The 16,643-nt window shown below is 38.4% G+C and overlaps 1 protein-coding gene across 4 annotated transcripts in view; it reads left to right on the top strand.

Moving 5' to 3' along the window:
* Nucleotides 1–16,643, top strand: part of RPRD2 (regulation of nuclear pre-mRNA domain containing 2) — a 46,329-nt gene that overhangs the window by 22,658 nt on the left and 7,028 nt on the right. Inside the window, exons 3-10 of one of the 4 annotated variants that reach the window (XM_039512959.1) lie at nucleotides 7,390–7,490; nucleotides 8,939–9,016; nucleotides 10,380–10,432; nucleotides 11,340–11,466; nucleotides 13,111–13,286; nucleotides 14,117–14,402; nucleotides 14,817–15,077; nucleotides 15,721–15,924. In XM_039512959.1, coding sequence (XP_039368893.1) covers nucleotides 7,390–7,490; nucleotides 8,939–9,016; nucleotides 10,380–10,432; nucleotides 11,340–11,466; nucleotides 13,111–13,286; nucleotides 14,117–14,402; nucleotides 14,817–15,077; nucleotides 15,721–15,924 — 1,286 coding nt within the window. The remainder of the gene's footprint in view (nucleotides 1–7,389; nucleotides 7,491–8,938; nucleotides 9,017–10,379; nucleotides 10,433–11,339; nucleotides 11,467–13,110; nucleotides 13,287–14,116; nucleotides 14,403–14,816; nucleotides 15,078–15,720; nucleotides 15,925–16,643) is intronic. The other 3 variants (XM_039512961.1, XM_039512960.1, XM_039512962.1) reach the window with 3 other exon arrangements.

Genomic DNA, 16,643 nt, shown 5'->3' on the forward strand with positions numbered 1-16,643 from the left:
CTAGCATTCTGCACTCACAGATGCTACAGAATGCTTTGGGGACAGAGCAGATGAGCACTGTATGATGGTATTACAGCTTCTCTTTGCTAAGGCAAATCTTGAATTAGGTCAGGCATAGCAAACAGGAGGCCCTGCATCAGGCGTGCACTTAAACACTGAACCTATTCCACACATTCCACTTCAGATTTACTAAAGGTTACTACCCCTTCACCCTTGCCTTGAGGATTCATTCTGGGACATCTCCTTCATTTGTCCCTCATTTAGCCATGCAGACCACTGTCATGTCTGCCACCAGACTGGTGACAATCCCCTGGCAAGAAGGCACTCTTGTGTAGTGCTACAGACACAGCCTACAAAATTATGTGCAGAAATGAGGCATACTTATTCTCTTAAGGTAACATGCAACTCTCCATGTTGCAGCCACAGCTGTGCCAAACTGCTTCAGCTAATCCCCCCCCCCCCCCCCCGTTCAGTACAGCTACACCTAATAAAGTGGGTGCAGCTGGAGTGCATGCGTTTAAATGCTGGCATTCAAATCTGTGGAAAACAAACAATTGCATGTTCTCTTAGTCCTTTCTCATACTGCAGGTTTTTTTGTATATTCATAGATTTAAGTCCAGAAGGGACAATTATGTGATCTAATCTAACCTCCTGTGTAACACAGGCTGAAGAATTTCATCTAGTTAATCCTGTATTGAGCCTAATAGCTTATAATAGATTAAAGCATCGTCCAGTAAGCCAGCCAGTGTTGATTTGAAGACATCAAGAGATGGAGAATCCATCACTTCCATTGGTAATTTGATAACCGTTTCATCACTTACTGAAGCATTCCCAGTGGTTATTGCCAGCTCTCAGAGGCAGTTAAGATTGCGTTGCAGGGTTAGCATGTACCTTAACTTTATATTTTCTGGGTTTTAGAGGTTTAAGTTTACTAACTTTCCACATTTTGGAAGGATATGAGGCACCAGTGGGTTACCTTAATTCTGCATAAACAGTGTTTTTTGGGGAATGTAATTTTAGTATTGATGGTTCGTTCTTATGATAGAAATGTATGTATTTACCAGCCCATGCACAAACTCCACTCTCCCACCTATACCACAATAATAGTTAGTTATATTTTAATCATCTGTCAAAAATGTTATTCACTCTAGGCAATTTGGATGAGTAAAACTTTCAACAGACAGATGTACCTGACTTTGTGACACTATAGAATTTTCAGAAATGATATTTTCTTTCAATAGGACACAAGTTTTATAGATTCAGAGCTTCAGAGGGACATGGTGGGTGAGGTAATATCTTTTACTGCACCAACTTCTATTGGTGAGGGAGACAAGCTTTTGAGCTACACAGAGCTCTTCTTCAGGCCTGGGAAAGGTACTTCCAGTGTCACAGCAAAACACAAGGTGGAACAGATTGTTTAGCATAAAAGTTAACAAATTGTAACAGAAAATTCAAAGTAGAGACCTGTTAAAACCCCATAGTTCCATTAACACGCACAGTCAGGACAAAAAAGAGGGTAAGTGGATTACAGATTGTTGTTATAAGCTATAAATCCAGTGTGTCTGTTCAATAAATGATTTTTAGTGTCTAGCAGAGTAATGAATTCAAGCTCCCAGGCTCGTCTTTTGAGGTGTTGTGCAGGTTTCCTTTGAGGATGAGGACTGGTAGATCAGATACAGAGTGGTTGCTTTGTGAAAAGTGTTCACCCACAGGTGATAGTGTTTTTGTCTTTTATCGTCTTCCTGTGTGAATTCAATTTGAGAGCGTAATGAATGTCTGGTCACACCCACATAATTTTTATTGGAGCCTGTGATAAGCATGTGTAGGATCCATGGATCTTCAAAGGTGTCCCTGTAGGGGGTTCTGATCATTGTAGCAGTGGCATAGTGTGTCTATGTCCCTTTCATTTATGCTGTTCCTACAACTCTGTTGGCTCTGAATGTTAGTTTCCTGTGATCAAAAATAGTAAACTAATTTCATATTTCAGTAATGCCATGTTTAACTTCAAAAAGTCCAATTTTACAGCTTTAACATATGTTGTATAGCAGAAGAACCCCAAAGAGAAATGAAAATGCAATAAAATAGATGCTATTTAACTTCTGCATCATAAAATGTATCTGTATTAAACACTTTTAGTAATATAGGTAGTATTTGTTGATAGCATGAAACTCTCAGACATTTAAAATTGGCACTTTGCCTGATGGTGCAAGCTTAACCCTATTTATCCTTTGAATAATCTTGTACTCAGTTAAGTGTAGCACCTTTTAGACATGTCAGTTGGAGAATCTACATGTAACAAAGTAGTCCTTAAGGAGGGTGGTTATAAAAATAGTAGCACCATAAGCTATTGCGTGGGTCTTCAGGGCAGAGTGGAAACTACCAGATGGCTAATCGTTAAGCACAACATGAGTTTGGGGACAGATCATAGTTAGGCTACTCATTCTCTTATAGCTGAATGTAGCAGGCCACAAGGGGAAGTTGAAACTAACAAAAATATTCATATACATCAACACTAAGGAAAATATTGAACTTCCAGGAACACTAATTACATAAGAAAATGAGGAAAAACATATATGGAAATTAATAAAAGATGGGGAAAAGACCCATAAAACCATCTACAAAGGCAATATCTAAATTAGGGAAATGAATTCATTCCTCACTACTTCCATCCTCTCCCAGTACTGTATGTCAGGGTAACTTGGTTTGTCCACTCCTTAATTTACCTATCTTGAGGTATGTCTATGCTGCAATAAAAGACCTGCAACTGACCTGAGTCAGCTGACTCAAACTTGTGGGACTCAGGTTGCAGATCTAAAAATTACAGTGTAGATTCCTGGGCTGGAGCCTGGTCTCTGAGACCCCATAAGGGGGGAGAGTCTTAGTCCAGGATTCAGCCCAAGCCTGAACGTCTACACTGCTGTAGTCAGTTGAAGTGTGCTCTGAGACTTCATGCTGCGTTTTTTTATTGCAGTGTAGATGTATGCTTGGGGATGTCTACACAGCAAAGAAAAACCCGTGGCTGGCCTGTGCCAGCTGATTTGAGCTGTGTGGCTTTTTTACTGGTGTGTAGACTTCTGGGCTTGGGCTGGAGACAAAGCTCTGGGACCATGGAAGCCTGAGTCTGGACGCCTACACAGCAGTGAAACAACCCCGCAGCCCAAGCCTGAGTTTGCTGGCACAGGCCAGCCACAGGTTTGTCTTTGCTGTGTTGACGTACCCTTTGGAGACCTTTTCTCCATCTCTTGTATTTGGAAGAATGCAATTCTGTCTTTCTAGGTTTGATGTGTGATGAGATTCAACATATCACTCTACAAAGGTTTCTTTAGACTTCCAAGCCCCCAAGCACAATCCCATCATAACCTCTCAAACTAAACTAGGATTACCTTTCTCAAACTAGTCTGTTTCCAACCAGCTTCTCCTTGTCAGTTTAATACCCATCAAAAGATACTGAAAATGCATCATCCCATTACCTGAGGAACTTCCCACTATCACTAAGTTACAATGTCCAAGGACTCCTGTTCAGTTGCATAGACTGTGTCCCATGCTACTCCTTTCACCAGAGTTTTGCCTGGCAGAATATCTTAAAATATGAGGTGCGTTGACTTCTGTAATGAGTGTAGATTTAACCCACTTACAGTGAGCTTTGAGAGATGCTGTGGTGCAAAGTGCCTCTAAGGTTCCTTTGCTATTAGTTTGTACTTCCAATTAGACAGTTTATTCTCATCTCTCAGATTCTCTAGGGTAATTGCTTTTACGTAGGTGCTGAGCAGGCCCTAGGTTCGTATGCCTCCACTTGAGGTTTCTTACTGTTTTGTCATTGGAGTCTGTGTACATGATCTTAATTAAGGTTACTTTGAAAGGAATAGTACTCCCTATAGTGGCTAATGACTGATGACTAGGTGCTACTACTTGTTTTTCTTTTCCCCATGTTGTTTCTGGAACTCTTTGTTTATCCTGCATTTTTGTATTGATTCAAGGAATCGTGGGGCATGGAGAGGGATTTTTATTTCTGGCTGTGTTGTTTCAAGTTTGTCTGTATATAGCCCTAGAGAGTGCTGTCTAATCCCAGCCCACACCACAGCTTCAGGATGGATCTTGAAAAGCCATCAATATTTAAAGGAAATTCCTATTTTTCTCTCTGCTGTAGAGAATTTGCAGAAAATAATTTCAGTGTTGTTTGTGAGAGCAATTTTATACCTGTCACATGGTTTCAAGCTCCCAATTCTTGTCCCTCCTGTGCTCACAGAGGAGGGCACAGACTTCCTAAAACTTCTTATGGCCTTGACAAATCTGTGACTTTATTTTTGTTAAATGTTAACATTGGATTCCTGGCCAGGTTAAGCCAGATCACATTGAGTCAATTGATAGTTCTTGATATCAATGTGGAATTTGTCACAATGTCATTGTTGAAGAAGCAGAGTCGATATATTGAGCCATCTCTAATAAGTTTTTCTGAAGTGTTCTTGCTGCTAAAAACTGTATTCTCTCGAAAACTGAAAATAATGTAAAGAAATCACTGTTCATGAATCTGAGAAAAAAGTGAAGTTCTTCTTTTTGTCTTTCAAAACCTGCTTAAAATGCCTCCTGTATATTTTCAGTCAGCTATTCAATAAAATTAAGTTAATCTCAGGTGCTTTTCCTTAAAGTGCGAATTCTGTCAGCATTGACCACCTTCCTCCTAGCTCTGTTTGGTCACTGAGAGGATGACTTAAGTTTAAGGCTTAAAAAAAATTATTCAGTACTTTAGCCAGAAGACTCACGGCTTGTCTACATTACCTGCAGGATCCCTGGGCAGCGATCGATCCAGCGGGGGTTGATCTATTGCGTCTAGTCTAGACGCGATAAATCGACTGCAGAGGGCTCTCCCGTCGACTCTGGTACTCCACCAGAGCGAGAGGAGTCGACGGGGGAGTGTAATCTGTTGACTCACCGCAGTGAGTAGATCTAGGTACATCGATTTCAGCTACGTTATTCACGTAGCTGAAGTTGCGTAACTTAAATCGATCTCTTCACCCCCCCCTCCCCTTTTCCCCCACTCCATGTAGACCAGGCCTTAGCCTACTAGCCTTAGAGAAAAATGCCTAGGCCTCCAAGCCATCTCTACTGTCATTGAAGGGAACATAACAGCTATGTGCTGTGTTAGTGTGCTGTCTTTAATGGTAACATGTTAGTTTATTTAGTACATTTCTAAAAATATAATTTACTCTGTCTTTTGTGTTCCCTTCTTTCCCTTCCTAGCTTCACTCTAGTCTCTCCATCTTATAATAGATACTGGTGTAGCCTTTCTTCAGTTATTTAAAGGGTCTGTTTTCTGTCTTTCTCCACACACACCCCATATCTTTCTCTTTGCCTCAGTAGATATTCTTTAACTCCCTCCCTGTATTTTGTCTGTCCCTTTTCTCTTACTATTTCTTAAATTTATCCCATCGATCTCACCCATCCATTCCCATCTTCTAGAAAAATTTACCAAATACAATAGCCAGATGATTAAACTGAAGGGCTCTAGTGACCCATGTGGAAAACCAAGCCAATCCCCTCTCCCTCCAAAGCTGCTGGGAAAGAAGAGACTGCTTGGAGTATTTCTGTGACCTCTGACTAATAAGGTGTCTGAAATTTGAAGCGTACTCCTCCCAGCTCTCTTGCTGCTGGAAGGAAGAAGATGCATTTCTTCTTTGTCCTCTTCTCCCCTTTCCCTCCGGAACTCCTCTAGCTTTTGCAAGTGTGCTGGTGTGAATCTTTGTTAATCTGTTCCTCACCAGCCTTTGTATTTTAGTTCCTTCTCCCTAGTTAACAGCTCCAGTGCCTAAATATATTTACACAGCTGCTCTAAACTCCCACAAACAGCATCAGAAAGAAATGTAGCCAATACTTGACAATTTCACTGTGGCCCACAGTGTTTTGGAAAGCCTCTGTGAAACAGCTAATGTCCGTCTGCTTGCAATTTGGGAAGGCCTGAGCAGTGGCAGAGGCCTTGGAGGTGTCTGTCTGTTGATTTAGATTAATATTTTGTTCACGTTTGGAAAGTTGTCTTTTCAACTGTAAGGGCCACAAAACTTAATTTAAAGAGAGAGAGAGCGCTGTTGTGCAGAAGTTGGTGGTACTCAGCTGTGATAGGTTTCCACCACCCTGAGGGAGTAGATTTTTCAAGATCTGGATTAAGTGTCAACTTCAGCCCTTTGATACTCAAATGGGGCTTTTACTGAAGTAACAGGTGGCCCAGGCATGCGTTTGACAGCAGAACTTGAACTTGAATCTTAAAAAGGTGGCCTTTACATTTATGAGAAATGGGAAGGTGTCAGTTTTAAGGAACACTGAAAGCTCCCCAAAATCTTCTACTTGTCTATTTCATGATGTCTTTTATTTTTGTTTCAATTTGCATGATAGAATTTTCTTACAATGTATATTGCAAAATACATTGAATCAAAAAGTAATTTTACATTTGACTGTATTTTTGCCCAGACTGATCTGACCATGCTGCATATACAAGAGATACCATGAGACATCTTAATTAGCGAGAATTGTGTGAATTTAACTCAGGTGTGGTATCTGTATACTTTGAGAGTAGTTATTTGTGGGTAGGCAGGTTATTTCACTTTCCTATCAATTTACCCTTGAATCAAGCTACCAAGATAAGACAGTTGGCTTGAGAAAGAATTGATCTTGTGAGATGGTGGTAAAATGTGTTTACCCACCTACATCAGTGTTCCTCATGGGTGGAACTGCAAAATCTCCAAAACTGACTGGTTCTTAGAGGCACAGAAAGGAGGATATGTGATCAGAGACTAGAGTTCTCTGGAGTATAATAGTACCAAGCCGTGTCTACATGCAGGGAATTGACTGGCATAGCTATTGCAGAATAACTATTCTGATGTAATGTAGCTATTCTGGAATAACTCCCGTGTGGACACTATTTTGGATTAAAAGTGATTTTATTCTGGAATTTTTACTCTTATTTTGTGAGCAGAGTAATTAATTATTCCATAAAAGTCACTTTTATTCCAGAATAGTGTGTCCTCATGGGAAACTATTCCATAATAGCTATATCAGGCAGTTTTCCCATGTGGACAATACCTTATCTTGTTCAGGATAGAATTACTAGTTTTCTGTGTGCTAACCTCTCTAGCCCAAGTTCAGCACATGCATAATTTTAAGCATAAGAATAGCTCCTTTGATTTAAATGGGACTACTCATGCGTAAAGTTACCTGTGTGCCTTGGTATCTTGTTGAATTGGGGCTTACCTACAGACAGACTGACACAGCTCAAAGATCTTTTAGAAATTCACTTTTCTTTAGCACTGGGATTACACTTCTAGCATATAGTTTTCCATTGCAGAATAATGGAAAATTATACTGTTAAAACGCACTAATATTTTATGCCCTTCTTTTCAGGGATCCATCAGTCTCTAAATCTATAGAAAGAATCTTTAAAATCTGGGAAGACAGAAATGTATACCCTGAAGAAACCATTGTGGCACTAAAAGAAGCTTTAAGTAAGTCCTTTATCTTTTGCCTTTCTTAACATATAAGCTAATTTATTATGTGCTTGTAGTAGTTATTGTCTGAAGTCAATAAAATGAAACATTCATTAATCACTGTTTAAATGCGTTCATTGCTCTTTCTGCATTTGCAGGAATTAATAAAAAGGAAAGTTAGTAGATTAATATGATTGAGCTTTGCAATAATTATTTTTTGGACAATTCTTCCATTTAAATAAAGCTAATAGTAAATCATTTAATTTTTAGCTATAGTGTAAATTGCAATTGTACTAGTTGATAGAAAATATATATTATGTTTAAGGTGACTCTTCATCCTAAAGGAGTTCTGAGCATCGTGCCTAAACCTCTTCCCTTTATCTTGAGGTTTTGGGACATTCCGACTTTACATCTACAACTTCAGTTGATCCTAAGAGTCCATCTGGGAAAAACAGGGCAGAGTAAAAATAATCTCTCCCATTTTCTCTCTGTAGATTATAGTAATAAGGTTGAATGTTATTGGTAAAATATCTACCATATTTGAAAAAACATATGGGCACACCAATTAGAGTGTGGAATAGTTTAAAAGTCCTCAGACACTCATGTAAATATATTTTTAAAGAATCCCGAGATTCCAAATATTAACTGAAAGCAGCATGCACATTAAAACTCAATAATGGAAAATCTGTTCTTTCTGATTGTGAAGGAGATGAGTGCATGATTCTGTTTTCCCTGATTATGTTATTGACATTTAAGTGTTTTTCTGTTGCTGGTTTAGAGGTGGCTTTATGTGATTGTGGGTCAGTAATTGTTACTTGAGAAATATAAAACACTGTACGTGCTGCTTGGTGAATGAAAAGACTTTCAGTTAAACATTACAAATCTATAAAAGCGAAATCTATATATGTGTTCTGTTAATTATTTGGAATCTCATACAGGTTTTGTAATTAAAAAAAAATTCAGCTCACTTCTAAATTTGATTTAGTACATATTTTTTCTTACACTGTTTCGCAAGAAACTTTTCAGTTGGATGCATATCTTTTTAATTTAGACTTTGGGTAAGTAAATGCTCATTTAAACTACCAAACAACATACCTGACTATTTCTCCTGAAATGTGTTGTGTGTTTTGTTTTTGTTTTTTTTTTGGGGGGGGGGTCATAAATAAGTCATTGTCTATGAGTTTAAAGAGCAAATTATGTCAATCTCTGTGATTGTTGAATCCTCTGTTCTTTTAAAGGCGAACAGAAACTTGCTTTAAAAATAGAATGACCATCATAGAAGTTGCTGTATTCCTGAGTAAACTTAGTTTGTCTTGGGCATTCAACAGCTCATCTAAGAAAGTTGGCTTGTGGATTTTAAAACAAATTTCTGTTAATCTTTTACCATGCAACCATATGACACCAAAACCAGAGACCTTTAAAGGAATCCCATAATGCCAGACTGCAAAAAATGAAATGTTTTCCAGGTACCACTTTCAAAACTCAGAAGCAGCTGAAAGAAACTCTGAACAAACAACCGAATAAGCCGTGGAAGAAATCTCAAAGTAAGGAAACAATATGAACTATCTGAACTAATATTAAAAATGCCTTCTTGAGGAACAGAAGAAAGACTAGTGCAAAACTGGCAAAGTACCTGGTCTAAAGTATGAGCAAGCATGTGTCTTCCAGACTTGTGAAGTTCCTTACTGACATGTGTAAATCACCAAGGAGTTGCTGCTAGAAAATCACTTTTTAAGGAATGAAATGTGAATAAAATTTTAAAAGACAAAAGTTATGAACAGTAGAGAAAAGATCTGGTGGAACTTCTTGGAACCTGGCGTTAGAATATTCAGAGATGAAGAGAAGACAGACATGATAACCATGTACATTGGCAACAGTGAAACATGGACATTCCCTTCAAGTTCAGGAATACGTCTTCGACAGCAAACTAGATTATAGGATAAATGGAATACTTACAGTGAGGCAGTGCAGCTAATGAGTCGTCATTCAAAACGATCAGGAGTAGAGCTCGCTAGCTGGAACCACATTTATAATGTATCAATCTCTAACCTTGCAATAACTGTAATATGGAAAATCCTTGAGTTGGCAAGAAAGCAAGATGATGGAACATTAGATGTAAAACTTGGCAATGCCACTCTGTATGAATGCTGAGACTACTGGGACTAGGACAATAAAAGGGGGCAGGAGGGTTGGAATCTTAGATTACCAGAAAGAATTCGCCCACAAGATATGTATGGAAAACCATTTTCTAGAACAAAATTGGACAAGGGAGTTAGCATTTTTATGTGATCATCTTCTTATACATTTCTTTGCTATTTTTTAGTAACAAATGGATTTAGATCTCATGAAATGTGATTCCGTATTTTTTTTTTCTCCTCAGTTTCTCAATCTCTAAATGAGATATTAGAACATAATTGTAAGGGCAGGGAAATCTTTAGGAGGGAGATGAGTTAGTCCAAGTAAAGGAGTAGGTGATCTATCATCCCAAGGGTCAGTTCTCTGAGTCTAGAGTTCAGGAACTGTTCAGAGAATTATGAACTAGCACTCAAGGTTAGTGGATGAACCATTACAAGAACGTTTATATACAACAGATCTGGAAAAGGTTTTCACAGTAACTGTTTATGTAGTGCATATATAATACAGGAACTCTACAGTCTAACTTGTTGACTTCTGAATCATAGCTCTCTGCTTTCTAACGTGTCTGAAAGTCAGATAGAACACTTAGTGACATCTGTGTGGAGGGGGAAATAAAATGGCATCCTGTGTGTTTTGCATAGAAACGTGTTTAAAGGTTTTTGAAATAGAACAGTCTCTTCTGAATTTTGATTGCAGTCAGTACTGAGTGTTTGCTGTACTTAATCTTTGTAATTGATATCTTAATTTCTTTACACATTTTTATACCAACAGCATCCACAAATCCAAAAGTTGCTCTGAAGTCGAAGATTGTTGCTGAATTCAGAGTAAGTTTAGCAAGTGAAAACATCCTTTGCATTAACCTCTGTCCTTGGACTGTAGTTATGTTGACTAGTTTGTTTATATCCAAGAGTCATTGGGGCTTGTGTTGAAGCTGTGGCCCTCAGCGTTGATTTGTTCATTATTGTATAGTGCCCACAGTGCCCTGAGGCTGCACTGTAAAGCATCATGTAGACTGGTTCTAGTTAAAAACAGGGCATGGAAATAGAGCCAGGGACTGGAGGTAGTTAGTAAAGGCAATTAATTCTTTCACACCATTTAGAATTATCTGCTGCAAGAAAGCAGTTTGCCTTCTTGCTAAGAGTGAACTGCTGTAGCTTTTGTAGCCAATGAGTATGATGATATGGTTTCCCATTGTTTTAATCTGTGTTTAAATATAGGAACACTTACTAGGGCCTTGTCTACACTTAAGCGTTTACTGGTAGAGTTATACTTGCAACTCCCGTAGGGGAGATGCAGCTTATACCAGCAAAATTTATTTTGCTGCTATAGCTTAAAACAGTTCCATGAATGGAATTAGCTACACTGGCAAATGGATTTTTTTGCCAGTATAACTGGATTTGCACTAAACTCTGTCAGTTGAGGGTGTAATTTTTTTCCTCCACACTCCTAACTGACATACTTCTGCTGGCAAATCTTTCCCCTGTTTACCAGACATAGAGTTCTGATCATCACCTTGTTCATTTCACTTCCATTTGTTATTAATTTAAACCATATGTTTCTCTGAATTAATTTATTCCAGCATCAGTGAAAAAGCATCTGCTTTGATACAGAGACAGCTTTTCAATGGAATATTTATTTCTGTTACTTAAAAACAGGTCCATGATATTGTTATTGCAAAGTTAGGGCTTCTCTTCTGCAGAATGTGATGAGGATGCTGTTCTTGTTTTTCAGCCACAATCCCTTGTTGATGAATTGTTGTTATATAAGCGTTCAGAGGACCAGATAGAACTGAAAGAGAAGCAGCTTTCCACCATGAGGGTGGATGTATGCAGCACTGAAACACTTAAATGCTTAAAAGGTACAAGTCGTGTATTCTGGCAGTCACATTTTTGTTTCCTTTGATAATATATCAGTAGTTTTAGTAATTCACGGGTTCTTTTACATCATAGGTTAGATTTATGCCTTATTCGCTAATGAATTTCAGATTGTAGAATGCTAAATGATGTCAAAACGCAATTAACACATTTTCAGAAGTATCAGCTCCTTTTATTTAAAAAATACAGTACTGCAGTATTCTACTTTAGTGATCCAGTACATTACAGCAATATTGATACTGCAAAATTTTTAGCTGTCACTGTAGTATTTCATAAATCACAGGACAGAAATGTTTCTGATTTCAGTCATGAGCACATCAACTGCCTCCTAATGTACATAGTCTCCCAATATCTTGTTTTCATATCTAGTAGATCTTGTGATCCTTCTACAGTTGTTTTTAATTAAAAATGTAGTTCTCCCAATGCTTGTATTGAATGTTTTTATTTTTCAAATAACTTAAAAATACACATTGTGCCCTTTCAGTCTGAAGTACAGAACTTCAGAGCACTTGTCCTCAAGATGTAGTAATAACTTCAGCTGTGAGATTGAACCTGGGAGCTTGAGCACCAAAAGCACATCTCTGCTGCTTGAGCTAAAGGAGTAACGGCAGATACCCGAAGTAGGCTGCCAACCTTTGCAGTCTGGCTAGGAGAACGGGATGGAACACTTCATCAGTTTAGTACATAGCCTGCATGGAGATAAGAGCCATGAGCCAGATTTACAAAGGTATTTATTTAAGTGTCCAAAGTTGCAGATAGGTGCTTAGTGAGATTTTCAAAAGTGCCTATCTGCACCTTTAGACACCTAATACCTATGTAAATCTGTCCCTATATGTACAACAGCTGCTGGCAAGTACAAAGTACAAACCATAAATGACCAGTATTTGGTTGTTACTCTGTTCTGAGGATAGCCCTGTATGTGTTTCAGAATGCATGGATTTCTTAATATGTTCAGTAGTCCGTAACTTAACATTACAGATTTAATAATTAGCTGCTTAGTTCTTCAATAAAGCTATAGTAATTTTAAGATTAGGAAGCTAAATAAACTTGATTGGAAATAATGTTACAAGGGAGTAAACAAATTTAGTTTCATTGCCCAAATAGATAGGAAGTTTCATTGTAAAATTAGATTGCTTTAAAAGTACCTGGTATCCAGTTACTGCAGCTGGATACCACAATTTGTCATAAAAACGTAGCGGCCGTAAACATAGTCCTATCAATGTAATGGTGAAAGAAAACTGAATAATGTTTTCTTGCCCCCTAAACAGACAAAACTACTGACCCCAGGTGATTGGAAGAGTAAAATTTCAAAAGGCTAACTCTAGTGGCCCCACATGCATATAGAATGTGGTTTTGTTCTTAAAAAAAAAAAAAAAACAACAAAAAACCACGTTAGATGTTGTTACTAATCACTAGTTTGAAAACAAAGAATACAGACGGCTAGTTGTCTTGCCTTTACAATGACTTCATTACCAATTATTAAACTAATTATCTGCTAAAAACCATGAAGTGCACATACCAACTCACCGAATAGTTAGTGTGTGAGTGAGTGAGCAGAGCAGAGCTCTGGTTATTCCAGGGGAGGTAATGTGCCTAATGTAACTTGTTTTTAATGTTATCTCTTTCAGACAAAACAGGAGGAAAAAAGTTCTCCAAGGAATTTGAAGAAGCAAGTTCAAAGTTAGAAGAATTTGTAAATGGTTTAGACAAACAGGTGAAAAATGGCCCCTCACTAATTGAAGTGCTTGAGAATGCTGGTATCTTTTATGAAGCACAATATAAGGAAGTCAAGGTGGTAGCAAATGTAAGTGCAAAGTTTTCCCCAATAGCAAATATCTTATTGATACAGCATTACTAATAAGAGGACATCATGCAGAATACAAACTGATACGGTTGTACAGAAGTCTATTAAATCATCAAGCCATTTTAATGTTGTAATTCAGCTAATATTTGGGGATTTATATTAATGAAGATAAACTCTCAGATTATGTGGTCCAGATTTCCAAAATGTCTGAGTCATGCAGATTATCAAGGTTTATCTGCATTTGTTAAACTCTTTACTAGAAAAATAGTGATAAAATCTCAGTGTATTAATGAATGAAGTAGAAATTGTGTGAGATTATAACACAAATGGTTTAAAATGAGAGCAGAGATGAGGAGGTCAACTAATGAGATAATTAGATGCTGTTAAGGTTGGTAGGAGATCCATTTTTCTCATATGTTTTGCAAATTCTCTGCATGTGAAAAAAGAAAAGATTCATTTGTTATGCTGAGTGTAAAGTTAACTTTGAGAAGCTGAACACCTTTGTCTGTAATCTAGATCTGAAAGTGATCTTTGGGTGCTGAAGTTTTTCCTCATTTCTTGAAGCATTGTATCAAACGTGATAGTTTATGGATTTAAAAAGATTATTCCAACAAAAGCATTAACTAAATGGAAAAAGTAGTCATGTGAATATCCCTTCTGAGGTTCTTGCTCTGTAAGCCATATTGAAAAGCGAAATACTTAATGCAGGGGCAGAGATGATTGGGAAATTGAATATGCTGCTATTAATACTATAGAAATGGTTCAAAGATAGGTTATTTTTCCTTCTTTATAAAGGACACTAAGCTAAATATCCTTTTTTTGTATCTTAGGCTTATAAAACATTTGCCAATAGAGTGAGCAATCTAAAGAAAAAATTAGATCAATTGAAAGCAACTCTTCCTGATCCAGAAGAGTCTCCTGTCCCTTCTCCAAGTATGGATGCTCCATCTCCAACTGGTTCAGAGTCCCCTTTCCAGGGAATGGGGGAAGAAGACGACATCCAGTCTCCAGCAGTGGAAAGCGAGAAGTCTGTATCTCCTGAACCTGTGGCAGATAATCGGGATGTGGAGGACATGGAACTGTCTGATGTGGAAGATGACACATCTAAAATTATTGGTACGTTCTGTGGAAGTAGCAGTAAAATGGGCTAATAGTTTTATACTATCCACAAAACTATCTAGGCAAACAGTTTTTCCAGACCTCATTTAGAATCAAGAGGGTGTTGAGAAACTTTCCTTGTTCTGGGAATACTGCAGCTCAGGTGCTATGCCAGTCCTCCAGCAAAAAACAGGGGAGTCAGACCCAGTTATTCCTAACTTAAAAAACAAGCATAAATAAACCTCTCTTCATGAGGCTGTCCTTACACACCCTAACAGTTCAGTAAAGGGCATGAACAATTGCTTTTCCTCTGAGCCGTTACAGTAGTTTGTTTTAAACCTAGGACACATTGAGAAGCCTGCAGCTGTTAGGCCAAAAGAATTCTGTGAGGCAGATTGAACATTCCATGTTTTCTCTCTCTATTTGAATTAGTGGAGGAGAGGAAGGAGAAACAGGTTGTTCCTCCTTCAGCACCTGCAAAGACTGAAAGTGTCCCAAAAGCAACACCCTCCACAGTGGTTGCTGCTACACCAGCAGTAACAACTCCTGCTCAGACTCCTCCAACTCCCAAGACAGTGAGCACAGTGCCTGTCCCTCCATCGCCGGCACTTGGTCTGCCAAACCTTGCCAACGTTGACCTAGCAAAGATCAGCTCCATTCTTAGCAGCTTAACTTCTGTTATGAAGAATACAGGTGAGTGTCTAAATTGCAGGTTGTGACTGAGTGGTGCTGTTCAGCAGAGACAGAATTCTGCACTGTACAAGCAATAGCTTGATTGGTCAGATCTTTTTTTGCTTCTGTAACATTTTAGAACTAAAACATTGAATTGTAATTCACTCTGTACTTCAGGAGAGCTTTGACATATTGGTACTAAACACCCTCTCAATATCAGTTTTAAACATGCTTCCTTCTAAATGATTTAAGGGCATCTGTAGTGTAGAGTTTCAAAGTAGGACACGGTGCTCCCTAAGTCTCTGCACCATAGTGATCTTAGGGGGTGTCTGTGCTAGGGTTCCTACTGTTGTTAACTCCTCACTGCAGTAGTGAAGGTGGCCATGCTGGTTGTAGACAAGGCTTCCACAGCTGCTGACATTTTTAACAGTGTCATGTAGGTCTGTGTGATGCTGTTAAATGCTGGTTGCCTGAGGAGCCTTGTCTACACTAGCCCCATACTGCAACTCTACTGGTATTAGTAATAGTTGAAATTAGCGAGAAAGTAATCAGAAAACCCTACCTTAACAAAGCAGTATGTATGAGCAGTGTATTTATTGACTGTTTTCATTGCTCTTCAAAAGTAGCATTTTGTGTTTCTGAGCAGCAAATGTTTTCACCTCAGGGGTCAGTCCTGCATCAAGACCTTCCCCAGGAACCCCAACGAGCCCCACGACTCTTACTAGTGGCCTGAAGACTCCTATTGTGGGGACTCCATCTGGTCCTCCAAATCCTTTAGCAAATATTCTTTCCAAAGTTGAAATAACTCCTGAAAGCATTTTGTCAGTTCTCTCCAAAACCCAGACCCAGACTGCACCAGCATTGCAAGGTAAGTATTTAAAATCCACTCCTTTTGCACAATATAAATAGTTAGCATCTATATTTGGATGGCAGCATCAATACTAAAGCATCCTGCTGTGTGCTCCTGAAACAAGACTTTATCTGGGAGGAAATTAGCTTGTAGTATGTAACACTTTTTCCAAATGTAAGTTACATTTTGCAAGGTAGTGTATTTGGCATGGGCAAGTCAATTTTGCAACAGATTCAGGGAGTGTTTCCCTATATGTTTAATCTTTTAAAAATCCTTTTAAAATCTGATGGTGTTGGATACCATCCTGGAACATTTTATATTTGCTTTATTAGTTGTAACTTTTATGACTAAATCTTGTTGTTGTTGCATAGTAAGCAAATAGTGTTAATATGTTTTAGTTGCTGGACTTCACCCTGGCTTTCCAGTTAGCCAAGTCATTATATTGTATGTGTTTACTAAAATCTTATGTTGCAGAGCAGGGGACCCACAAGTGAGTACCTCTTGGATTCTATTCCTAGCTCTGGGATGGGGTTTGTTTTAGTGGTTTGAGCAGGGGTTTAGGAGCGAAGGACTCTAGGATTCTGAGGGGAGGTTCCCTTGACTGCTTGCTCGTTTGAGGTTGGTCAATAACATAACTTCCATGCCTCTGCTTAACTAGCTGTAACATGGACATAATACTGACGTGGTTTAGATGTGTTATAATTTATATTGGTAAAACAATTTGAGATCAAATGCAC

This window comes from Mauremys reevesii, linkage group 24 (genome assembly GCF_016161935.1).
Source record: "Mauremys reevesii isolate NIE-2019 linkage group 24, ASM1616193v1, whole genome shotgun sequence".
Lineage (NCBI taxonomy): Eukaryota > Metazoa > Chordata > Testudines > Geoemydidae > Mauremys > Mauremys reevesii.